The 27,722-nt window shown below is 46.2% G+C and overlaps 1 protein-coding gene across 1 annotated transcript in view; it reads right to left on the bottom strand.

Moving 5' to 3' along the window:
- Positions 1 to 27,722, bottom strand: part of TRHDE (thyrotropin releasing hormone degrading enzyme) — a 1,998,244-nt gene that overhangs the window by 1,597,554 nt on the left and 372,968 nt on the right. The window contains exon 2 of the mRNA XM_086918108.1: positions 26,531 to 26,804. Within this exon, the coding sequence (XP_086774234.1) occupies positions 26,531 to 26,804 (274 nt within the window). The remainder of the gene's footprint in view (positions 1 to 26,530; positions 26,805 to 27,722) is intronic.

Raw genomic sequence — 27,722 nt, 5'->3', positions numbered from 1 at the left:
TTCGGTCCATCACTTGTTGTTTTTGCAATTGCCGCCCTAAGTGCGCTGGGGATGCCCAGACGTGGGTCCCAGGCACTCCACACCACTTGGAGTCAAGCTAGCCGGGCTGATGAGAGGTGTTACCTCGAAACCGGTCCGGTCCTCGGATGCTTGATTCCGTTCTGGGAAGGACATGGCTTTTGTAGTTCGGACTGGACTGTTCCCATGGGGCAACAGGGTCAGAGCTGATTTGCATATCGCCATTGTCTAACCCAGGGTGGTGTGGAGTGCAAAAAAACGATGGATTTGGGCCCAGATCTTTTGACTGGGGGAATGTGTGACATTGATCCACATTCGGTCCATCACTTGTTGTTTTTGCAATTGCCGCCCTAAGTGCGCTGGGGATGCCCAGACGTGGGTCCCAGGCACTCCACACCACTTGGAGTCAAGCTAGCCGGGCTGATGAGAGGTGTTACCTCGAAACCGGTCCGGTCCTCGGATGCTTGATTCCGTTCTGGGAAGGACATGGCTTTTGTAGTTCGGACTGGACTGTTCCCATGGGGCAACAGGGTCAGAGCTGATTTGCATATCGCCATTGTCTAACCCAGGGTGGTGTGGAGTGCAAAAAAACGATGGATTTGGGCCCAGATCTTTTGACTGGGGAAATGTGTGACATTGATCCACATTCGGTCCATCACTTGTTGTTTTTGCAGTTTTATTTGTACACAGCATCCCTCCCAAGCTTCTCCTTGGGTTACAATTTTTTTCACAGCTCGTGGGAAACAGCTGTGTCTCAATTTCTCTGTGCAGCACTGCTTAGTGCTGTGGGCTCAGCACAGTGCTATTTTCACTGTGGAGACCCTCCTAAGTGCCTTATGTCGTCCCCACCCCCCTCAGACGAAGCGATCATGGCCGAGTACCCCAGTGTCACAAGCAGGAACCCACTGAGTGCTTTCAGCAGGGGCGGCTGCTTCCCTTGAGCCCTGGGGCCACGCCCCTCTAATTTTCTTTCTTTATGTGCCATCTACATTGGTAATCAAATAATCACACCGCACGCTTAGTATCATGATCATTTAATCATCAATGTAGATGGCATATAAAGTAGGAAAAAGTACATGCTCACTTGGCATCGTATTACCAGTGCCTGCCATGTCAGGTTGGTCCTAACTGTTGCGTTCTGCAAGTGTCACAAAGCGAGACAAGCACTTTTCACTGACACGCGCTACTGGGCATGTGCCAGGCATTGTAGAGTACCATGGGCTTAATTTACTCCCGCCCTGTCTTGCCGCTGACTGTGGTCTTTGGTATCCACCTCCAGATGACGCGCATCTCTTTTTAAAGCAGCCCTGGGCAAAATGAGCATCCGCATCCGCCCGGTATTGCCCGGGGCTGCATGTCAATTATCACTGCCTCTACACTCCCAAATTTTCCCAGGTAGGGTGGGGTGGAGTCAGTAAGCATCACAGACCCAACCTCACCCTATGACTAGCTGGCAAAAGTCTGGGGTTACAAAGAAGCATCCTGGTCTGGTCAAGGGTGCTAAGTCCACCCTGTTGAGGTAAAGCTGAGAGACTGGAAGAGTAGAACCGTGAGTGACTGCAAAGCTTTCCCTGCACTATTTGGGTCAGTTCAAAATTATCGAGGTGAGGAGCACATCCGTAGATCTCGACCCACCCCACCAGACTGTCATTCAACTTCAGTCGGGTAACAAAAGATCTCTACTTAGGAGGAGATAGTCTATAAAGGAATTCATTTTACAATATATCACTGCATACAAACACTAAAAATCCTTTTCACCATTCCAACCAATTTTACTACAACTTGCGCCACAAGCGTAATATTTTCATATTCTCACCATGTTACAGTACAGTATTAAATTACATTTCTTGTTGAATCCTGGCCTAGTTGTTAGGCATTTTTTTTTTTAAACAACAGTGGTCATATGCAAAAAGGAATCATGAAAATGAATACAGGCACAGTGGATTCTGTATTAAAGTGACTTGTCCAGCCGGACAGTGGTCAGCAAGTATATTTATAGTATAAAACAAAAATACACAGAGAATATCCTTCGACACTCTCACAATGTGGGGCACAAGCCTGTACCTCAATTATACAAGAACACTTTAGTACACTCAAAGTGAGACAGAAAGGGCTTTTTAGGCAAAAAAGCTTCAGTTGTTCATTAGATCTCAATGTGAACAGATATTCAAAGATGCACCATTACATCAACACAGTACATGGTTTACACACTGTATATGGCACATGAATTGGTCGACTGCGTTTCGATCCCACATTTAAATAGCTGGGATCAACATCAGGACATTACATAAATGCCTAATATTTATAAGCCTCATGAACCTAAAAATTGTGAGAAAAGAGAAAAGTACGGGAAGTCTTTTTTGGAAAAATATTTTAACATGGTGGTCCGTGCAGAGTAGTGATTAATGGCTGGGTGCATAAACTATGCGAATTGCCGTGGTGGGGAATTCAGAGAAGCTTGCAGTGACTACTGAGGTGAAGTCGTAGTGAAAGAATGCGTGCTCCCTGTGTTCGAGGAGCCAGCGTGGTCCTGCCATGATCGGGCAGTATTTCTTGCTGTCATTCGTGGTGGAAAATTACCGGCTCCCCGTGTTCGAGGAGCCAGCGTGACCATATCGTGATTGTGGATGTTGAGAACACTGTCAATTAGCTTCCCTGGCCGGTGGTAATGAGTAACCAGGGCTGGTAGGCATTCAGGTTTGTGTTGAGGCGCGCTGGTGAAAATAAAACGATTTCTGTAATCTAACGGCGCGGTGACAGACCAGGCGTATAAGTGATGATTTAAAAAAAACGGGGTGAGTTAAAAATGAATGGTTTGGAAATCGGCGCAGTGAAAGACAGGCGTTGCGGTGAGGGAAGAGACTCACCATAATAATCATGGTCAATGAGCCCGGGTAGTATTACAGGTTTCGAGCGGTCACCTAGAGGGAAAGGCGAGTGGAAAATGAGCACGGGAAGAGAGTCGGTGAGGACTCGCTGGAAAAGGGTGACCGGATAGTGAGAGGTTTCTTACCAGGAATCATGACCGGTCATGGCGATCGTTAAATGCGATCGAGAGTTGGATGGGACGGGTACCTGGGTGGGGAGAAGGAGGAGGGTTAATTAAACAATATAAGACGGTGAGTCAATGAGGGTTTGGGAGTACAGGGCAATGGGGGTGCTTACCGGATCAGTCGGTATCGAGTGCAGGCCGTCAATGCGTCTCGGGAATAGATGTCCGTGTGTTCCTGGCGTGGGGCGTGCTCTTAAAGGGTCAAAGGTTGGTAGCGGAAATAGAAAAGGGGAGCTCGAGGGATCGGACCACAACAGATATTTGGGCGGCCATCTTGGAGTGGCAAGTATGGAGGGGGGATAACAGTGAAGCAGACGAACAAAGTGAACAAGGAGCAGTGCACTTGGTGACTAATGTGAAAAATTAACGCGGTGTCAACCAAAAACCTTTAAAATAGGGGACCATGCTCCAGAAAGAGAGAGGGGGTTCTCCTATTGGAAAAACCTTGTCATTAAATACAAACATTTCAACTTGAGTAACCAGAAATGTGTTCTTATAGACTGCATTAGAAACAGGTAGCTGGTCAGACTCGATTAGTCCAGTCTTCTTGCAGGTAAAGTCTGGTGTTAAGACTGCCAGTTCTTAGTATCCATTTGAGTTCTTCTTTGTTCAGGAGTCTTGTGAGGTCGCCACCTCTTGGAGACAAGTTGACTTGGTTGATGACTGTCCAACGAACATCATTCTCATTGTGCCCCTTCTCAATAAAATGTTCAACGAGGGGGGCGTTGGCTGTTTTGCATCGGATTCTGCTGCGATGCTGGGAGATCCGTAGTTTAACCTTCTGTGTGGTTTGCCCCACATAGATCTTGTTACAGGGGCAAAAGATGGCATAGATCACATTACAGCTATTGCAGTTCGTGAAGGTTTTGCGCTCATTTTTGACAGTCTCAAACACAAATTCTGTACCCTCAATACAGTAACTGCATACAATACATGAACCACATCTATGATGACCTTTATTTGGGGGGAGAGACCAATGGTCATTGAGAATCATGTTTGGAGTGGAAGTGATTGGCAGTGCTGCCCTGACAAGGTGGTCTTTCAGACTTTTGTTTTTTCTAAATGCAAACAATGGTATTTTCAAATTTAAAGAGCCTGAATTAAGGATATGCCAGTTCTTTTTAATCGATTTCCGCACTTGGTTGGAAATAGAAGAAAAAGTTGTTACACATACCAATTTTTCGGCAGTTTTCTTGGGTTTGGGCTCGAGTAGTGTTTCACGAGGGCAGTACCAAGCCCTCTTCATTGCATCTAAATGTGGGATCGAAACGCCGTCGACCAATTCATGTGCCATATACAGTGTGTAAACCATGTACTGTGTTGATGTAATGGTGCATCTTTGAATATCTGTTCACATTGAGATCTAATGAACAACTGAAGCTTTTTTTGCCTAAAAAGCCCTTTCTGTCTCACTTTGAGTGTACTAAAGTGTTCTTGTATAATTGAGGTACAGGCTTGTGCCCCACATTGTGAGAGTGTCGAAGGATATTCTCTGTGTATTTTTGTTTTATACTATAAATATACTTGCTGACCACTGTCCGGCTGGACAAGTCACTTTAATACAGAATCCACTGTGTCTGTATTCATTTTCATGATTCCTTTTTGCATAGGACCACTGTTGTTTTCAAAAGATTGTTCCCTAAGGTCCTTTGCTGATCTACTTAGGGTCCCTTGTTGTTTATAAATAAGTATGAGCTCAAAATCCGTTCCGCTCGCGGATTTTGCGAATTTTCGGTAAATTCGCGATCCGCGAACTCCCGCGAATTTACCGAGAATTTGCAAATCCGCGAGCGGCGGATCCGGGGGCAAAAGTTGAAGCCTGGCCTGTTGTAACTATTTTACGATGGCGCCGGCAAGCTGCCAGCGCCAACCTAAAATAGTTACTAAGTTAGCTTCAACAGGAAGCTCAAATAGATAAAATAAAGCAGGTGCTCGATTTTATCTATTAGAGCTTCCTGTTGAAGCTAATTTAGTAACTATTTTAGGATGGAGCTGGCAGCTTGCCGGCGCCATCGTAAAATAGTTACAAAAGGCCAGGCTGGTGTAATTTCCTTTCCCAAATCTACCGTGGAACATCAGCTGTGATGCTGGATAGAGGCCTTTGCATCCTTGACTTTCACGAGCACAATACCCGTGCTGTTCTTGTGACCAGGGGCTTCTTTCTCTTCATCTGCTGAACTGATCTTTCTCAGACCTTTTAAACACACAAGAGGCATGTGCACTCGCATGGAAGCCATGCCTGTTTGGCCCCGCCCACACACTCGAGGTTTGCACCGTCTTCCCGCCATTTACCCACTATGATGGACAGCTCACTCAGGGACCCCTGCGCCCTTCGGGGCGATTGCATAGTAACACACACATGGTCGCTCGAACTAGTTGAAGCTCAAATTCAGTGACTCATTCATTAGCCCAAAAACAATCGTGAGCGTCGTCGAGGCTGGACAGGTGTGCCTTCATCCCAAATCTACCGTGGAACATCAGCTGTGATGCTGGATAGAGGCCTTTGCATCCTTGACTTTAACGAGCACAATACCCGTGCTGTTCTTGTGACCAGGGGCTTCTTTCTCTTCATCTGCTGAACTGATCTTTCTCAGACCTTTTAAACACACAAGAGGCATGTGCACTCGCATGGAAGCCCCGCCCCAAATCCGCGGATCCGCAAATCCGCAAAATCCGCCGATTTTGCGGATCCACGATCCGCAAATCCGCAAAATCCGCGGATCGTGGATCCGCAAAATCCGCCCATGCTTATTTATAAACTAGTTGTTAGGCAGACATTTGTTGTTCACCCCATCATCGTTCAGAATGGTACTGGGAAAAACGATTTATATGCAGCGCTTCTTACTGCACGTCTGCAGTTTCTAAGCCATGTAAATGCCAAGGCTGCCCGAGGGGCCCCGTAGGGGACCCTCCAACAGGACGGCCGCCTTAGTGCCACAAGTAGGCACAGAGGTTGGCGGCCCAGGTGCCCTGGGAGAGAGACCAAAATGGTCTGTCGGCGACGTCACTTTCAGCTGTGGGAGGGGGGCAGGGGTACAAAAGCTGTCCCCCTCCCACTGGGCATTCTCTTGACCGCTGCCCGTCTCGCTGTCTGGTCGTGTGAACCCTTCTTTGCCATCGAGGACTACAAAGTTAGTTATTTCCCCCCCCCCCTCCCCTCAGGGTTCAACGAAGCGAGCTAGGGCCGGTGGGGATTCGTCCCTCGTTATGGTGCCCCTAGTCCACGCGAGGTTAGCGTCCACGTCAGGGGGACTGGGGGCAAGATAGTGGGACGGGGGGCTTGTGTGGTAGGTCCGTTAGGAGGTACCTGCACTGGCCTGCATGGTACTCAGCGTGCAAGGCCACCTATGTGGGGGAGTTTTCGCTGCACCCCAAGGCAGTGAGGTTGTGGGCACCACGTGGCGTCAAGGACAGAGGACGGGTGTGGCGTCGGTGCCCCTGCCTCTCTTTCCGGTCAGAGGCTGTGCCCGCCTATCTCCGACTGCAGCCGGACACCACCTCTCCCATGCCCCCCCTCAGCCCGTCCTCGTGGGCAGGCCTCGCGATCCGGGCACTCGCCAGCTGCGGCAGCGGCTGGCATGGCGGATGGCGCTTAGGGAGGGTCATCCCTGCAGTTGACCGGTCGCCCGGTTAGCCCGGATGTTACCTGTGCTGGCTTGCAGTACGCCGTCTGCCCCTGGGTTGATCCATGGGATGATACCTGTTCCGCATGTCCAGTCAGCAGCAATTGTTTGCATGCGGTCTTGTCGGTCTGCTTTCACGACCGAGGTCTGAGGGTCGGAGGAGTTAGGCATGCTGGGGTAACGTGACGCGGGGCCGGGTGGCTCTGGGCCCAGTCGGGCACGAATGCTAACGCAGGTTTCCTTGAGTAAGGGGGCACACTCTACATTGGCCCGGTTTTATCTTTGACTGAGGGCCTCGTCAGGACAGCGACTTTGGGGTTGGTCTGGTTTCGTCTCCAATTTGTATCGGCACGCAGCAGGTTCTTGTGCCCCGATGTGCCTCGTGCACATTGAATGTTGAATATTTTGTGCTTTGTAGGCTAGGGACATATTCGGGTTTGGGGCGAAATGGGGTATTAGAGGGCTACTGTTTCGCCACAGCAGCATCCTCGGTATTGCCCCCCCCCCCGCATTTTGCATGTCAGGAGTGTACAAGAATTCAAGTGGAAGCGTTTTCAACTTATATCAAGCCATGTTTACTGCTTCCCCCATGCTGCTTGTCAGGAGCTGTAGCAATGTGTATTTAAATGCAATTTCATATAGCGCAAACATTACCTGCAGGTGTCGGAGCGCTTTACATAAGAAACAGTTGCTGTACATAAGGACTTTGGATTCCATGAGTTCGATAATAGGCACAAACAACAAAAGTTTATTAGAATCAAGTAGCAAGTGGAAGCGTGTCAATTTACACAAGCAATGTTACTGCTATTTTGAGTTGTGCATCATGGATCCAGGTACAAGCATTCTTGCTCTCGCCGTGTAAATACGAGGTTACCTGTCATAGATAGTGATGCAATGGCAGATACAGCATTATACAAGTTGGCAAGCTCACCATACTAGGCACAGTCATGTGTTATGCTTTTGAGAGGTGCTAGGTAGTTCCAGGCAAAGGCCTTCGATGGTGATTGCTGGTAGGTACCAGGTAGGTCGAGTTTACGTGGTCACCAATCTAGGCACAGTCCAGAAAGGAGGGCAATGTTCATAAAAACTTGGTTCGCGCAGGAGGCTATTTTCTACAGGAGGATTAGCGGGCAGCTAATCCCCCCAACCCATTCCCACAGTGAAATGAGGGCTTAGTGGTCCATGTATGTCTCAAATATGTTTTGTTTTACAGAGTTAATACTGAGAGTGTACACACGCCAGCAAGTCCGCACGTGGCACGAGGTCCGCACCCCCCCCCCAACACCCTCACCAACAGCAAACTAAACAGGCACATGCGGGGTGGTAACCTTGCACAATGCATGTGAGAGCATGCAGCAGTCTTAGAGTCGGGGTCACAGGGCCTACTTACCTCCAAGGTTGGGAGGGCATATGCTATAGGTGAAGGATCAAGGGTGGGGAAAGAACTAACTTCACCACTGCTTCATCTCCGACACAGATCTCGCCGAGGCACGCACTGAGTGGTTCCCAATTAAGAAGGATAACCCACATTCAGGATAGTATGTAAGGATGCGGGGTTGGGTGTGCACAGGGGACAGCAAGAGGAAATTGGGCGTGTGAAGGGATGGGGGTGCAAGAGCACGGTTGGGGGGTACGCTAACCTAACCTCTGCTTCATCTCCATCACAGAATCCGGGGAGGCACCCATCGACCTTCACCCATCCAAGCATGTTAGCTCACATTCAGGATACTAAGTGCAGACGCCGGTTTGAGCGTCACAGAAGGGACAACAGGAGCATCTTGGGAGTGACTGTCAGAGGTCAGGGTTGTTGCTCACTGCTGTTTTTTATTCAATTTTGAGTTGTCCTGCTCAGGATAATTATGGCTCGCCAGGGATCCCCTTTGCTTTTCTCTTTGACTTCCCAAGTGGAAGAAACTCAGAAAGGCCCTTCCCAAGACGCACAGCTAGCGGCCATCGTCGAACTGGCCAAGTCCAAGGGATTGGCTTGGGCCGCTGATCTATTGCAGGCTAGCAATCCGGAGGATTATGGCATCGTCTTTGCGGGTTCGATCGCAGAGCAGGAGGCTAGTGAAGAGGCAGGCCCCTCCCGGCCCAAGCGGATTCGCAGGGCAACAGTCAGAGATTTCCCGACAGACCTGCCGCCATGCAAGAGTCGGGCAGTCTGCACTACCCGAAGTGCCCCGCTGCACGTTCCCCCGCCTCTAACTAAGGGAGCAGCCTCCCCCCGGCCAGCAGCACGCTTTAAATAAGCTTCGCAACAAATGAGGACTTGGGTACGCTCACTGACACTTTAAAGAGCTTCATGGCAGAGGTCAGAGCTGGTCTCGCCGGGGCTAGCTCGCACGTTGGGCCATCACTGCGAACAATGGGGAAGTAGAGGTGGCAGCAGCAGCAAATGTGTGGACCCTCCAGGTGCAACAGTTATCCCCCCTGCAGCTCCTTGTCCTGGGAGGTGCCAATTGCTGTTAAGGAATTCATATGGAGGCGGGCATTTCGAGATATTTTTTCCCTGCTCCTGCTTGGTCAACATGGCCAGGACGCCCCGAAGGGTTGGGGTAAAGATGAGGAAAGGACAAAGAGGTTCCAGGCATGGCCGGAGAAGTCCATCGACAACTGGCTTTCGGCCTTCGCCATCTTCCAGTCTGTGATATTGGAAAAATTCCCAGAGCAAAGGCAGGCGCTGGTGCTATACCAAAGACTGATTCGAACAGAAGCACAAAAGTGGGGTGGGTCAGGGTGGCTGGGCTATGACCGGGAATTTAGGAAGAAGATGGCAGTATGTCCAAAAATGGGGGGGGACCAAAAGGAGGTCCAGTTGTGGATGGACCATATGGGGTCAAGTCAGGTGCAGAGCACAGTGAAGCAGCCGAAGGCGCAGGGGGGTCACCCAAATTTCAGAGTTTTCCCACACAATCACAAGGGGTTTCAAGCAGTCCTTTCATGGGGCGCGTAGGGGTGACCACAGAGGGGGGTTCAGGAGGGTGTCTCCGGGAACATGCAACCTCTACAATGCAGGGGCATGCTCATGGGGGATCAAATGTAGGTTCCAGCATGCCTGCAGTAAGTGCGGTGGCCGACATCCTGCAACCTCTTGTCAGTCCAAACAGGATCAGAAACAGTCAGCCAACGGTAAACAGGACAATTGAGGTAGCTCTGACATATGTAGATAGACCAACCCATCCAACAGATGACTCTTCATGTACCGTCTCAACTGCATTTGTCTTTCCGCCCAAGCTTAGCGAACACCTCCTACTCCCCGGCTCACCGCCTACCCCGCACTAAAAGGGCAGTCACCCATCAACATGACCAATACACTCCCCCTACTCCGACGGTACCCCAATGAGGTAGATGGGGGTTTACTGCTGGGAGGGTTTTCGGAAGGGTTTGTGATCCCTTTTGCGGGGCCCCTATCTTGTAGGGAGGAGGACAACCTAAAGTCAGCCAGGGACCTTCCAGCAATAGTGCAGGCTAAAGTCGGGAAGGAACTGGAGCTAGGGAGGGTAGCAGGGCCCTTCAGGGAGCCCCCCTGGACAACTTTGTAGTTTCCCCGCTGGGGTAGGTACCTAAGAAAGAGCCTGGGTCCTACAAACTTATCCATCACCTATCATACCCAGAAGGGGACTCAGTAAACGATGGCCTACAGGAAGGAATGCGCTCAGTGCCATACTGTACTAAAGATGTGGCTCTGGACTTAGTGAGGAGGGCGGGCAAGGGGGCATGGTTAGCAAAGGCAGACATTGAATCTGCATTCCGCTTGCTACCAGTGCACCCGAGCAGCCAACACCTGCTTCGTTTCAGGCTAGATGGCTGGTACTTTTTTGACAAATGCAAGCCTATGGGGTGTGCAGTTTCCTGTGCTTTCTTTGAGGCATTCAGTTCCTTCTTGCAATAGGCGTTTCAGGACACCTTTGGGGTGGGGGGGTTTCCCACTACTTGGATGATTTCCTTTTCATTGGGCGGGAGGGCATGCAGGAAAGCAAGGAGGCGCTCACTAACTTCCAGTCCCTTGTAAATCATCTGGGGGTACCTTTAGCACCGGGAAAGACAGAAGGGCCTGCACAGGTGCTTACTTTCCTAGGAACTGAACTGGACACTGTGTTGGGGGAATCCAGGCAGCCTGCAGAAAAAGTCTGGAACCTGGGCCAGCAGATACGGCTAGCCGTAGGGAAACACAAGGCCTCGCTGGCTTTCATTCAGAGCCTCCTGGGCAAACTCAACTTTGCTGCAAAGGTCATTCCCATTGGGAGGGTCTTTGCGCGCAGGCTGGCCAGAGCCACAGCCTCAGTCAGGAAAAAGCACCACATGGTGAAACTGAGCAGAGGCATGAGAGAGGACTTGCTAATGTGGGCAGACTTTTTGGACAATTTTAATGGGTCTGTCATCTGGCGCGCACCCTGGGCTAACAACGCTGAGCTGTCATTGTTCACAGACGCGTCTGGAAGGAAAGGGTTTGGGGTTATCTTGGACAGGGAGTGGTGTGCCGAGAGGTGGCCTAACTCTTGACAGAAGAAGAAGATCACCTCAAAGATCACCTTGTTGGAACTCTTCCCCATAGTAATAGTGCTCCACCTTTGGCCGGGGTGCTGGCAGCAAGGTGGGTTCTGTTCTGGTCAGACAACTTAGCGGTTGTACAAGCGATCAACTCACACTCAGCGAGCTGCCCCCTAGTGTTATGCCTGTTGAGAGAGCTGGTGAGGGCATGCCTGTTAAATAATGTCGAATGCAGGGCTCGTCACATTCAAGGGGTTCAGAATGTTGCAGCTGACACTCTCTCTTGTTTTCAGTAGCACCGTTTCCAGGAGGTGTGGCCGAGAGCGAGAGAGGAGATGACACATTTCCCACCACACTTATGGCATCTTCTGAAGTGGAACAGCGGATGAGGGGTTTGGGGTAGCTGTCTCTGGCATCAAGAACGGTGAAGCGCTACAGGACCTGTGTAGAAACGTTTTGTGCGATGAGGGGAGTGTGGGAGGACGAAGGGTCTTCTCTGGAGCTCAGAGTGCATAAGTTCATCCTGTGGGCCAAGGATGGTGGGAAATCACACCCTTGGATCTTGGGCCATCTGTCAGCCATCAGTCATCACGCCAGGCTAAGAGGACAGGAGGACCCGGCCAAATCCTTTGTAATCAAGGCTGCTCTTAAGGGCTGGGATAGAAGTGAACCTCGATCCCCGCACAATAGGTCCACCATCAGTTACACGATCCTACAAGGGATGCTGGACAACATGGCCCCGGGCCACCCGCTCAGTTTATGAGGCAACACTATTTTCCGCTGGGTAAGCTCTGGCCTTTTTCGGGGCTTTTAGGATTGGGGAGCTAGTGGCGCGATCTAAAAAGGACACCTCGGGTGGCTTTGCATCTCAAGGACATTACCATTAGCACGTCCAGCCTCAGGATAGTGGTTAGACAGTAAAAAACAGATCAGACAGGGGAAGGGAGAGTGGTCATGTTACAGGGGCTGGGGGTGCGAGGTATTGTCCTAAGCTCTTGGTACAGGCTTATTTGGTCCTCCGCCCTCTAATGGCAGGGTACCTCCTGGTGCACGAAGACAGGTCTCCAGTCACAAATTTTCAAGTCGAGCACATCATGCATGCGTGCTTAAAATTGTCAGGACAGACAGGGGTGGGCAAGAGATTCAGTAGCCACTCCTTCAGAATCGGTGCAGCAACCACAGCTTTTCTATCAGGGATGCCGCAAGAGCGAATAAAACAGATGGGCTCTGGGAGTCTCAGTGCTATAAACTATACATCAGGCCTTGAACAGAAGGGTGTGGCGAGTGGAATCTGAGGCACAATGGACCAAACGGCATTTATGTGTTTTAAAGTGTACAGTTATGGCCAGTCTGCAAGTGATGTTGCAGTGATGTGATGTGTTGTGCAATTGTAGACTTTAGTGTGTATACTTTACAATAAAAGAAAGTGGTTTTCAAACACAATATCTCTTTATTTACCAGAAATCAAGGTCTGGGTATTGGGTCATTCAAGCATCGTTAGAGTGGCACGGTGGGCAGAGATCAGAGAGTGGCAGCATGGCTTCTCCGCCACCGAGATAATGTGGCTAGGTTACCCTGGTATGCGCTGGAACGAGCTGAGGAGGAAGCTACAGCAAACACTTGGGAGGGGGATCGCTCCACCTCATATTCTGGTCATACACCTTGGGTGGTAATAACCTGACTACACTGGGGAGAAGAGGACTGCTACAAGTGATGAGGGACACCATGTGTCAGTTGAGTACCCAGCTGGGGGCATGTGAACTGTGGTGGTCAAAAATGTTGCCTTGCTCAGTTTGGCATGGGGCCCGATCGGGGGACGCCATGGAGATCTCGCGTAGAAGAGTGAACAGCGCCATGCGTAAATTCACGGAGCAAAGGAGATTTGGCTTCATCTGACATGGTTTACTTCATGGCAAGTCTACCGGATGCTGGGAGGCGCATGGGGTTCACCTCTCAGGGGTGGGCATGGACTTATTTCTGCTGGACCTTGGGGAGGCCTTGGGAGCAACAAGATGTAGATAGGAATTTCGGCTTGGTGGGGGGCCCTGGTTGTGATGGTGGTCACCCCCAGAGCTGTGGAGGAGTTACAGGGCGAACCAGAGTCTGCAAGGTACAGAAGGGTACTATACTGCAGCAGCACAACAAGGGTGCGAAGCCAAGGATACCCAGGGATTTTGTTATCAGTAGGGTAGATTACTGCAACGGATTGCTCCTTGGAGCTAACGAGGAACAATTCAAGAAACTGCAGGTTATCCAAAACACAGCAGCGAGGATTGTCCTGAACGCTCCACCAAGGACCCCCTCCTGCCCCCTACTGACCAAACTTCACTGGCTTCCAGTAAAGAAGCGAGTCCAGTTTAAAACTCTTTGTACCATCCACAAGAGCCTGACAGGGAAGGGCCCTAAATATCTGACTGACATCTTCCAGCCCTATACCCCTGGGCGCTCCTTGCGCTCCAGTGACCAACAACTACTGAAGGTACCTAGAGTTAAGAAGACCAGGCAAGGTGGCCGTGCGCTGGCTCATACCGGACCAACACTTTGGAACTCATTGCCGCTGGAACTGAGGTCTCTCACCAGCCACATGATGTTCCGGAAAAACCTAAAAACTTACCTGTTTCCCAGTAACTAACTGTCCTTTTCCACCATCGGACACACTATTATACCTCACCTTCATTTGCAGCCACTGCGCAGAGATACCCCTTCGGGGGTCTATTCTGGCGCTTTATAAGCATATAAAATAAAATAAAATAAAATAAAAAAGGGATGTCTTTGCGTGTCCCCTGGAAGAACTACGGCTGCCTGGAATGCTCCGCCCACCTTTGGGGGGCGTGAGCAATGGAGTGGACTGGCAGTCCACTGATGGGACGGGGGTGGCCCCTCCCAATGATTGGGAATCACCGTTTGGCAACGGCCACGGTGCAATTTGGCTCATCAGGCGGGCAGGCGGCATAGGGGCAGGCCTGCCCTGGGATTGCCGTAAGATAACCCACCATGTTGGCATATTGATTATGCAAATAAACCTGCAGGAAATTTCTCCACTAAGAAGGTGCTGTGTGGTGTATTGATGTATGTTGCTGTATGAGAAAGGATGAATATTGACAATATTGGCACTATAAGAAATGGTACTATTAACGTCGTGGTGCAAACTGGAGGGTATACACCTGTTACAACGCAACTTTTACAACTACCTACCATTACAACGCAACTTTTACAACGCATACCATTACAACGCATTGCGCTGGGGGGCGCTCTAGGATAGGGAATAAGTTTAATTTACTATCCAACACCTTCGCTAGTGTCCACGGGGACTGGAGTTGGAATAGTAAATTATACTTACCACTATCCAGCACCTCTAAGCGCTATGCGTTGTAATGGTATGCGTTGTAATGGTCGCGTTGTAATGGTAGGTAGTTGTAATGGTATGCGTTGTAACATGGTACATCCAAACTGGAGTTCTGAATGTTCCATGAAGTAAGCTGCACCTGACATTATTATATTTTTTTGCCCAGATAGAGATGCTTGCATCTTTTGGATCAAAAGTATTAAAGAAGATATAAGCCCACAGAAGAATCACCAATTAGCAAATCACTATGGTGTAACAATGTGTGCTAATGGGTGAAACACGGTGACTGACTTTGGAACTTGGGTCTTGGGTTGTAAACCGGACCTGGGCAGGCTACATTTATGTGATTCTGGTTAAATTTCTTAATCTTCAGTATACCTATAATTGTAAATAAGTAAAATATAGCAGATTCCGAATGTGCAAATTGCGTATTCATGTACACAGTTTTACTCCTGCTGGTTTACCACAGCCTGGGAGTGCTTCAACATGATAATGTTATACGCTCTGCCCCATCCTTCTCCAGCTCCAGTCCTGCAATATGCCATATACCATTCATTCAGCCCCTGTCCAGAATTACTCTGTCTGTCGTAGTACCGAACTGTTCCAATTATTCACCGTCGCAGCCATGCCTAGTACCTCCTTCCCAGGATCTGCACTCTACCCCAGTCTTCCCTGCCCAGCATCCCATCCTGCACTCCCTCTGCTTGAGATCTGCCCCACTTCCCCACACTGCCCTCAGTGTCTTGCCCTCACCCTAGCCCTGGATTCTGTTGCCAGCCCTAGCATTTGCCCTAGCCCTGCTACCTGCTCCTACTCATTGACTCTGTCACATCAATCAACCGTTCCCCAGTCTTTCAGTCTGCTCACAGTGCCACCCCCGCCGGCACTGACATCAGCCTTACTCTGCCCCAAGCCGCCTTTCCTGTTAACCCTTTCCCTTGGGCTCAGTAGGAAGTGAAAATAATAGTCATCTTACCACCTTTGGGTTGCTGCTCTCCCTTCACCCCTCCCTAAACCACTTTTTTCACCCTTGGCCAGCCCTTCACGCTTCCATGAACACCTCCCTCCGTCAGTAGTAGTCGGTGGTGAGAGTAGCTGCCGGGCGGTTACCTGGGGAGTGCATGATGCGATGCAGTGCACGCAACGAAATTCGTATTATTTATTTATATGTTTACTTACCCGTAATCCTCCATAATCCATAGATTACTACCCCCCTCCCCACATCACCTCCCGGCGGCTACTCCCACCACCAACCGCTACTACCACCATGCCCTGCCCCGTTTTGCCCTGCCCCCAACCCACCCCTCCCGATACCCTTTCATTCACCCGTGCTCCTGCTTTACTCTGCCCACGTCCTGCCACAGCCCAGTGCTGTCACCAAAGGTCCCCGGAAAATAAAGGCTGGAATATTCAAAGGCAGAACTAACAGATTGTGATTTTTCACACTACAGCAGTAGTGTTATTGATAAAACAATGGCTCTGGGTCAATTCTTGGTGAAACCTGGTTAATTTCAGATGTAATTTAGCAACTGGATTTTGCAATAAGTGGGATATGCAGCTTTCGCCAGATGGGCATTTCCTGGAAGTGCTCCCAGGGTCACCACTCAGTGCTTCCCAAACCCCTTCTCACACAAACAAGTTGCTGTGTTCCCAATATAGACTTCTATAAAATCTTTAGACCGGAGTTTAATTTTGTTAAAACACTTCCATCTGTGCAGTTTTCGTGCATAATGTGGACCTTCATTGCTAAATTCTCGAAAACTAGTTTTTTTTTTTTTAATGCATGAGCATGTTGGCATCACCCATCAGCAGTCCCCTCTGGGGCTGTCCTACATCACAGATTAGGTTCTGCAATAACCGTAGGAGCACGGGTGGGTCTCCCTCTAGTCCAGCACTAAGGCTGAATCAGTTCCACCATAATCCAAATTTGTGACTTGCAGGTACCCTACTGGTTTCTGCAGCAGGCACATTAACCCTTGAGCTAAATTGCCTGCTTAGGCAATCAGTACAGGGCCATACATCAGTCATGATTTGTGAATACAGGCCTGTTTCATGGTTTGCAGCCACCGCTGCTCTGAAATTTAATTGACAGACCACTTATATAGCTTATTTTACTCCATTGTGTGCATTTTATAGGACTTTGAGGCATTTGATTGCGTATTTTTAAGAGCTCAATCAATGTAATTATTTAGTTTTTAATGCTGTTGGGTTTTGGGTATTTAACATGTCATGGTTTAACGTGCCTCTGTTACATCTTACTTCTCTAAAACTCTGTTTTCTTCATTATCGCGTATGAAAGCACAGATATATAAGTTCAGACTACCAGTTGCACAAAAAGAACACATAAGTACTTCTCAATGCAGTGCTACAATGTGCTTATTACTGTCAGAGTTTCTTTGTTCACTTTTTTTGAATTTTGAAGAGACTTTATCATATTTTCATTAAATAGCAGGTAATCCCATTCATGGCTGTGTGTGGACATTAATCAGTGGGACCCACTTAACTGTAAAAAATTGCACTATACACCACTACACTATAAACCACTACACTCAACACCACGCCACACTACATTCTATGCCTCTATACCACTCTCCTGTACACCATTGCACTCTAGACTAAACCACTCTACTGAAAACTACTACACTCTACAACATTTCACTCTACATCATTTTACTAAAAAAACACACTCTCTCCACTATACGTATGGCAACACCTTTACACCAACATACACTACAACATTCTTCTATATGCCACTGCAGCATACGACACTATACACCATTGCACTCATCACTACACTCTACCCCAATTCACTATACTCTCTAACAATATACCATACATGACTACAATCTATACCACTACAAAATAAGAAACTCTGTGCCACTGCACTATACAAAACATCACTCTATTCCTCTACAAACTACGCTTTTCCACTGCAGTCTAAAACTGCACTCTATACCAATACACAACACCACTTTATTAAAAACTAATATACCCTTCACCTAGAGCAACTACTTTGCCCCACTTCACTTCACACCCCTACATAAAATGACATATTAATATATACCACAGAACTCTACAAATCTACACACTACATCAGTATGTTATTACACTATGTATCACTACACTTTAACAAAGTACACTACATACTACTCTGCACCACAGTACTCTACCTCACTCCTCTCTGCACCAATATACTTTACACCACTATACAACGCATCACTATACAATAATACATGCTGAACTATATTCTGCTACTACATTCTATATTACTGCACTCAACACTTATAAACTCTACTACACTTTATGCCACTACACTCTACACCATTTTACTGTACCTAACACTACTCCACGCTACAGCACTATACTTTACTATACTTCACTCCACTCTCCAGCATTACATTATGTACAACTACAACATACTAAAAACTACTATACTCCATTCCATAGCACTCTATACTACTCTACCTCACTACACGAAAACACCTGTACACTCTACACCACTTTACTCAAAACAAATGCTCACTTCACTCTGTACCAATATACTCTGTACCACTGTATTTTTCACCATACTCTACAACAGTACACATTACCCTCTACACTACTACAATATATTCTACACCACTACACAACACTATAAAACTACATACTCTACAACACTATACTACATTTCAATAATATAATCCACTCTACAGCACTTTACTCCCATCCACAACACTTCACAAAACTTTAAACTACTTCATAACACTACTCTTCACTCCTATCCACATCACTAAACTCCAACATACGGCAGGACCTATTGGCATTTGTCAATGCTTGCTTTTCAAAATTCTGATGGAGTGAGGGAGGGTGTTATTGAGAATGCTGCGGGAAGGCAACACGATTTCAGGTATTTGAGAGCTTTTATTGTACGAAATGCAGTGGTATAATAAACCATATTTCCCTGGAAACCATGAAATAAAGACATTACATGGTTCTCTGTGAAATTTGGATTATATCATCACAATGACAGCAATTCAAATCACTCTGCAGAGCTTTATTATTGTCATAGCTGCTAGGAGAATGCAACATGGAAGACCTAATTAAGAGGCAAGGTTATCTACTTTATGAAGCCAAAAGCTATTTATATGACACATTCTCTGGGACTATTATTTTGATCTATTTGAAACTATAAACAACATGATTGATGAAGACTGCAGATTATGCAAATCATATGACAAATGCACTAAATTCATAATTATGTAGTATTGCAGAATCACATAACCCTCACCGCTGCCTATTGTTTTATTTACAATATATTCAAGAAAGGTAAACAAAACCTAAGTATTCCAATTCCAGTCATGGTTCATTGACGAAAACAGTCTTTTCAAGCTAACTACCCCAAAATAAACATAAACAATGTGAAACAGGTAAAATGAGTGATATTTTCCAATATTTCCGCCTCGGGGGATCCAGTTACTTTTACAAACTACTCATCCTTGTGATTTATGTCACCAGTACATCTCGATGGTAATATTTAACCATATCAAGCAGTTACTCCTCTCTCTCACTTCTTTTTTGGAAAGTCTTGTGAGCATTCTTCAAACGGCACCAAAGTTACCAGCAAAAAGAAAACGCTCTTTCAATGGAACTTCTGACTCCCATATAACAACTACTCAACAGTGACTGGCACTGTGTATAAAATATATATATATATATATATATATATATATAAATCCACGCTCCATACTGCACCACCATGAGTGATGTCACTGACCATGTCATGAGTGATGTAATATGTGACGTCATCAGCAGTGCATTGCGGGCGCGCTAGTTATAGTGAGTCCAACTAACTATAACGTGGGAATTTCAATGGTTTTATGTCAGTAAAATTTCCAGCTAACTATAACTGGTGTGAAACCTATGGTTTTTTCAGTGAATTTAATAGGTTTTTTAAATGCTAATTCCTAACTATAACTGGTGTGAAACCTATGTTTTTTTCAGTGAATTTCATAGGTTTTTTAAATGCTAATTCCTAACTTAACTGGTGAGAAACCTATGGTTTTTTCAGTGAATTTCAAAGGTTTTTTAATAGCAAATTTCTATAGCTATGAAATGTAATATTTTTTATAATGAATCCTATATTGTATATTTATTTATTACTATTTTTTTTATGTATATTGTTCATGTTTTTTTTGTTGCCCTGGAGCGCTCCCGGTGCGCGTCCCGGTGAGTGCACCGGTAAGCGAAGTCTTGCGGCGCGCCCCGGGGCGCGTACATGTGAGTGTCCCGTTAGCGCTATTGCCGCGAACGAAAACATCATTGTGACATATCGCTTAGCCGCGTCCGCGCGATACGCACGGCGTAAGCGCACCCGGAAGCACTCGAGCGCAAACAATCGCGCTACGTAACCATCAGACGCGCTGACGCGACGCGCCCCTGGGCGCGCCCTGGGACGCGTAGCGTAAGCGCGTCGGGTCATGTGACCTAAAAATAACACTTTTTATTGGTTCAGGACAGTTTTGGTTTCCAAATGATGAAAGCCCTGGTCATGTGACCTGAAAATAACACTTTTCATTGGTTCAGGACAGTTTTTTTTCCTAATGATGAAAGCCCCCACCTTTTTACCTCATTCTCACTTTGTACTTTGAGTGAGGAAGACCTGTTTCCAGAGCTATTGTTAATTTGTACTCAGAAATGGCTTCAGTAGCAGCAGCAGCAGGAGCATCTCAGCCACCACCACCACCACCAAGAGGACCACCACAACACCACAGTGGTGGAGATGAAGAAGAGGAGGAGGAGGAGGAGAGGAGGAAGTTCCTGCCAGAAGATAATACCCCACATAGGCCAAAGCAGCACATTATCTGGGAGTTTTTTTCAATCCCAAAGGACCAAAAAAAAGTAAATGCGCCAAGGGTTACTTGCCTAATCTGTGGCACTGAATTTTCAAGGGAGAACCCTAACAAAAAGTACTCTTTTGGCAATAACACCATGATTCGCCACATGCAACGCCGGCACCCTAACAACTATGCTGCGGCAGAGGTCAGAGAACTGGCCAGAAACCCTCCCCAATCTTCACCCAGCACCTCCAAACGTAAGCAACCTACTCCATCGGGTCCAGAGACAAGGGAGATGGTCCCAAACATACAACCCCAGTTTGGACAATACAAAATCAGTTGTATATTTTGTGGTAAAACAATTACCTATGGTGAGCAAAGCATACAACTCATCAACCGTGCTGGTGACAACCACAATTGCCCCAAAAAACCTTAATTTTTTCCTGATTTTTTTTGCTCCAGTTGAGCCGTTTACAATTCCCTGTTTTTTGTTTCTCCCCATAAAAATAATAAAAAAAATATAAAATTGTTCATAAAAGCCAAAAAAAGTACAAAATGTTAAAAATAACAATAAAAAAATATAAAACAACAAAAAGAAGAAAAAAAACAGTTCTTTTTAGAACCACCTCCAATTTATAAAAAAAGGCTACATTTTTTTTAAAACTCTGTCATTCTTTTTTCCCTATGGTACGCTCCCCGATGCGCGTACCGGGCGCTTCCCCCGAGCAAATTGAAATTTTTTTTAAAAAAATTTGCCCCGTGGGGCCCTTTTATGGCCCCCACATCAAACCTAGGGGGTCAGGGGGGTCTACTCTGCCCCCTTTTGGTCATTTCCCCCTTTGTTTTTGCAACCTCTTGTGTCTCGATCCTACCGAGACACAAGATGGCGGCCGCTCGACTGTTTGGAATGTTGACAGACACCCGAGAGCCAATCAGCTTTCCGTGCGCGAACTCGCGTAGCGCGCTGGTACGCGCCCCGGTGCGCATGGTCCAGCATGGTGGGAAGAACATGAGATTTTATTAAAGACACAGAGGCTAAGATTATGTGACTCTCCTTTATTGCCACAGCTCAGCAGCAACAATTAAAGAGAATATACAACTTCAAACCACATTCTAACATATAGTCGGCTATCAAAAAAGCTAAGAAAAGGTACTATTCAGACAGAATTCAAGACACTAAATGTGCAAATAAAGAATTCTACAAAATACTCAATGAATTTCAAAAAAAAAATTGCCTAGAAGGAACTCATCCTGCTACTCAAGATTTCACAGACAAACTGGCAAATCATTACACAGACAAAGTAGACACGTTGGACTTGTACTTAAAACAGAAACAAAGCACCAGCACTAACCCTTCTACAAAACAACAATCCAAGAATACTCTAAAAAAGCCTCTTGGTTCCTTCCAACACATCTCACACAATGAATTTATGGACCTGGTCTAAGCAAGCAGACCTGCCGGCAGCCCTTCTGACCCCTGTCCACCACAAACTTTCAAGACAATTCTTTTAACAACCTCTGCTGCCACTCCAGTAAAAAGAATCATCAACGATTCCGTCACTACCGGAATATTTCCATGAGAACTGAAAAAAAATCACACAAATGCCCTTTACGGAAGGAAACAAACGTGGACCCGCTGAACCCTGACAACTACAGACCCATTACAAATGGACCTTTCCTGGGCAAACTGATAGAAAGAGCAGCGTTCGCCCAGATCTCACAATTCATTGAAGAGAATGACATACTTTCAGAACTTCCAAACAGGATTCCGTCCGGGAAGAGGCACTAAATCTGCCCTCCTTGCCATCTGGGATGACCTGAAGAATACAGTTGAGAGCAACGGGGTTGCTGCACTACTCCTCTTGGACCTCTCAGCTGCCTTTGACACAGTTGACCCTGACACCCTGAAACAAAGACTCTATGAAGCCGGCATTGAGGGAACTGCTCTAGACTGGATCGCGTCCTACCTTTGAAACCGAACTAATGTCATCCATACCCCACCCTTCTCGACCAAACCGTACTCCACAAAAGCAAGGGTCCCTCAAGGTTCTATCATCTCGCCCATACTTTTCAACATCTACATGAAGTCATTACCAGTACTGATCAATACATTTCACCTCACGTGCTATAACTATGCAGAGGACATGCAAATACTCCTTCAACTGGAATGCCCCAAAGGCATTGGAAAATCACAAATTTTCAGCTGTCTCAGAGCCGTGGATCAGTGGATGACTTGGAGCCATCTCAAATTGAATGCTTCAAAAACGGAAATACTCATGTGTGGTGATTGGAAACACAACCTGCTTGCTGCATGGCCTAATGTACTGGGATCACTGCCTAAAGTATCGAAGGAAGTAAGAAACCTCCAAATGACCATGGACTCCAAGCTGTCGATGAATGCCCAAGTGGACAAACTTGCAAGATCAAGCTTTGTCATTATAAAAACGCTGCAACGAATTTTCCCTCATTTGGGATGTCCGCACGAGGTCCAAGCTACCATCTCCCTTGTTCTGTCTAAACTTGATTACACCAATAACCTCTACCAAGGATCACCTTTAACAACCATGAAAAGACTACAACAGATTCAGAACTCGGCTGCCAGGCTACTCTTGCATATCAAACCGCGAGATCACATCTCCCCTGCCTTGAAAGCCCTGCATTGTTTACCAGTTGCCAGAAGATCCATGTTCAAGCTGCTTTGTATCACCCACAAAGCAATACATGGAATGGGGCCACTCTTCATCAGGAATAAAATCACCAAACACATTCAGTAAAGGGACCTCTGCCCTAAAGGAGCATCTCGTCTCAAAATCCCAAGATAAAATAAAAAAACATGGATGGCACATCCTTCTCTGTTCAAGCAGCAAAACTATGGAACTCTTTACCCCCCAACATAGGATCCACCGACAACCATCTTATCTTCAGAAGACTACTCAATAATTGGCTCTTCCCCACAAAAGCACTATACCCAAACAGAAATGTACAGCATATACCTCTGTATATAAGCATTTATTTTCACTATAGATATGTACCTATCTTTGTGTAATGCTTTGTATAAACATGTAGAATAATTATGTTGTTGAGAGGAAAAAAATAATAATAAATAAATAAAAATCATCTTTGGTATACATGTACTTACTTCCATTGGGTATCTATGTACCTTCCATGTACTTCGATCTGTGTGTCTGTTACTTTTCTCCTGAAAAAGCATATCCAATGCACTACCCTATTTTTCATCCTGTGCCTCTAACAATATCTTTACTCTACATATACTTACCTCCTTTATGTACCAATATACTTTCAATGTACTTATGGATCTTTATATTCATCACTTTCTTCTAATTTAGCATTTCCAATGCACTACCCTATTTCTCAGCCTATACTTCTCTCAATATGAGTTTGAGTTTAAAATTACTTTTAGAGCGCACGTATACCAGCGGTTTCTTGGCGCTATAGCTAACAGGATCCGGGGCTAAAAGGCTAGGAGAGCTAAAGGAGTGTTATTCGAAAGACTTCGTGAATAAGTGGGTCTTGAGGTGTTTACGGAATTGTGAGTAGAGAGTGATGGTACAAAGTTCAAGGGGAAGGGAGTTCCAAAGGGTTGGGGCAAGGGTGGCAAATTTAGAGCCTCCCCACTTCTTTCTCCGGTAGCGTGGGATGGTGAGGAGGGATTGGGAAGACGAGCGGAGTTCCCTGGTGGGAACGTATGGAACGATCTCGGAGGAGATGAACGCTGGTGCCAGGCTAAGTCGGGCCAGGAAAGTGATGGAGGCGAGCTTGAATTGAATTCTGGCTCGCACGGGGAGCCAGTGTAGAGATTTCAGAAGAGGGGTAGAGTGGTGAAATTTTGGAAGTTTGAAGGCCAGGCGGGCCGCCTGGTTTTGTATCTGCTGTAGGCGCCGCAAGCTATATGCAGGAATGCCGGCATACAGGGCGTTGCCGTAATCCAGGCGGGACACCACCATGGCCAGGATGATAAGTTTGAGAGCAGAGAAAGTGAAGAAACGAGACACCCTGCGTATAGTGCGCAGTGAAAGGAAAGAAGAAGATACCACAGAGCTAACCTGGGAGTGAAGGGTGAGTTGAGAATTGAGTTTTATGCCTAGGGTTTTGACAGAGGAGGAGGGTGCAGGAGAGGGGCCAAGATAGGGAGGCCAGAAATATATCTTCTAGCCCAACCTTCTGACTCATCTCAAACTTCTTTCTACTACTCTTTCCAATGCACTACCCTATTTCTCATTCTATACATGTATCAATATATCCTCTACATCTACTCTCTCATTTATCCCAAATCCCATACCACTACTATGATACCCAAAATAACCCTTTCTAGACTCTCTCTTACTCTACCCCTCCTTGCATCATCTGACACCTCCTTTACTATACCAATCCCCCAAAACAAACCTCTCTAAACCCTTCCCTTTGACTACTCCCCTCCAAAACTCCTTTTTACTCATTCAAAAGCCTCCTCCTACTGCTAAGACCTAAACAAAAAAAAATCCTTCACTCTTTTATCTCTCCACTATCCTTTTCATTTCCAATCAAAATTAACAGACTAACATGTTTACTACTCAAATTCCATATTCAACTACACTAATTCACTACTAATTCTTTATGGGTTCCAGAGTAGCATGCTACTCGCCAATAAAGCGTCTCAACACCCCATCAGGGTTACAAGCGCTATATAAATGCAAACCTTTTCCCTTTTCTTCCCCTCCCTAACCCTTCCCAATCCGAATAACTGACTAACATATCCACCACTAAAATAACTTTCATGTTTCACCATACTAATTCAACACTAATACGTATGGGTTCCAGAGTGGCATGCAAATTGTGCTTCAAAACCATATCAGGGGTAGCAAGCGCTATATAAATACAAACCTCTTTCCCTCTTCTATCCCATCACCTACCCTTCTCTACCCAAATAACTGAATAACATATCCATTACTCAAATTACTTCATATTTTACTATACTAATTTTCAACAATAATCATTTATGGGTTCGGGAGTGGCGTGCTACTCGCCAGAAAAGCGCTTCAACACCCACCAGGGGTAAACAAGTGTTATATAAATGCAAACCTTTCTTCCCCTTTTATCCCTCTGCTATTCTTCTCACTACAAATAACTGACTAATATCCACCACTGAAATTACTTTCATATTTCAACATATTAATTCACCACTAATCCTTTATGGGCTTCCGGAGTAGCGTGCTTCAACACCCCATCAGGTGTAACAAGCGCTATATAAAAACAAACCTTTTTTCCTCCTCTATCCTTCTGCTATCATTCCAATTCCAAATCCAAATAACTGACTAACCTATCCACCACTTAAAATGTACTTGCATGTTTCACTATACTAATTCAACAATAATCCTCTATGGGTCCTGGAGTAGCGTGCTATTCGCCGAAAAAGCGCTTTGACGCCTCGTCACGGGGTAGTAAACGATATATAAATGCAATTACAATACAATACAGTGGCCATATCCATACATGCACTGCAGCCGTTGATGTACTATGGTAGGGGCATAGCAATCCTTCTTGCAACAGATGCAGGGCCCAGGGATGTCAAATGACACGTTAAGCTTTAATGTCTTTTACTGGCCTGCAGGTGTTGATGGAGTGGGGCACTGGTACAATTATCTTAGCTTGCATTAAAGAAACGTCATTTCACCTCTCCCCAAATCATGCAATGTGTTTTTCTAACAAAATTTCGGAATATGGCCAGATGTGTGTGGGAAGTTGTAAAGCATTTTCTAGCATGATTCCTAAAATTGATATATTGTTACAAACAATTGCGTGTGACTATAGGGTCTATCCCTTTTCACGCAATATAATGTAAGTTAGTGAGAGTCAATTATTACTTCAAATACATCATTACTTTGGGATAGTCGCATGTGCTTAAACAACCATTACATATCAGCTTATCTCAGGCTTAAACAGTTTAGTTTTCTTGGCAAATTTCAGTCAATAATGTTTAAAAATGCTTACTCCACCCTTAGTTGTTGGAGGCCAATTCTAAATTTTACTCAGAGAATTAAAGCATTAGTTTAACTTACTTAGGCAAAGAGGCAATGACCATCTAGCATGTGAGACCAATCGGGATGCTCTAGCCTAATGTAGTTTTGTTACTAAATTCCGTACAAATGAAGACCACAATTTAAAGTGACTTGTAAGGACAAATACTTACTGTGACCCCATGCTTAGTAGTTGTCTCGCGGTAGGTAAAGTTGCACACTGCCCACGCCAGGTAATAGGTTGACATGAGAGGAGTCTGAGAAAAGTGATCCGTAACCCATCCACCTTCTTCGAAAACAGAGGTCTCCACTGGCATGTTGGACAATGATAAATATGCCTCCTGGTGTTTGATGCTGATTTTGAAGGTGGCCTTGTAGATGGGCTCATCGAAACAAGGAAAGGCTTTCCTAGCGTGAGTAGGTGAAAACTGGGTGACTCCGATAGACCTGAAACGTGACAGAAACAAATGACTGATTTAGTCAATAACATAAAATAGAATTGTATTTGATGCGGTTTGGGAAATCATTTAATGACTAATATATTTCTGATTACGAATTTGTGTGTACTCCCCCCAAGCAGTGCATGTCCCAACATGACACCCTCTCCTGCAGGTTCTATCAGTTGTTAACTGCTCTCCCCCACAATTAGGAGCTACAACCAAGGGCCAATCATGAGCTAGAGTAATTGACAGCATTATTGCCGTGCATGTAATGATAAGAAGGCTATTAACACCTGCTCCCATCCTCCCAAGCAGGGCCTGCAACTAATCATCCATCTCAGGTACTAGAAGCTGCTGCAGCATCTTTCATCAGAAGCTGCCCCACTTGGACTCTGGGCTGGTCCTCTCCTCCTTTCCCAAAATAGAAAGGTAAGCCAAAATAACACAGAACAACAGAAAAAAAACATGCCAGTTTGATTATTTGTTTCTATTTTTGCGAGGCTGTTAGGGCTTACATTTTCCTTTGAGAAAGAAGGGGATGAGCGGGCCCAAAGAGAAAGTAAGAGCTGCTCCTAGACTGAGGACCCACTGGGAAAGGTACGCCAGAGGAGCAGGGAGCTGGCAGTCACGGAATGCTCCCATGGTTTGTCTTCATTGGTAGCTGGAGCCTGCAAGGGGAGCATTCTGATTGGCTGGCTAGCTCCCAGCGTTCTACTGTTGCTATTAATAAATATTGACTAGTTTCATATAGAGCTTCACAAGGCAAATTTGCTGTTCTAAACAGGTGTTACTATTTCCTACTTTGATTGTACTAAGTTTGCCTATCGGTGAATGCTTCAATGCTGAAATGGATTGGCTGGGATTAGAGCTTGTGAGTTGCAGATCAAACAGACGCTAGGAGGGAGCAATTAAGCCAGTGAGCTAC

Source organism: Lissotriton vulgaris, chromosome 1_1 (genome assembly GCF_964263255.1).
Source record: "Lissotriton vulgaris chromosome 1_1, aLisVul1.2, whole genome shotgun sequence".
In the NCBI taxonomy this organism is placed as follows: Eukaryota; Metazoa; Chordata; class Amphibia; order Caudata; family Salamandridae; genus Lissotriton; species Lissotriton vulgaris.
The sequence above is the reverse complement of the archived record's forward strand: the minus strand, read 5'-3'. Positions and strand labels throughout refer to the sequence as shown.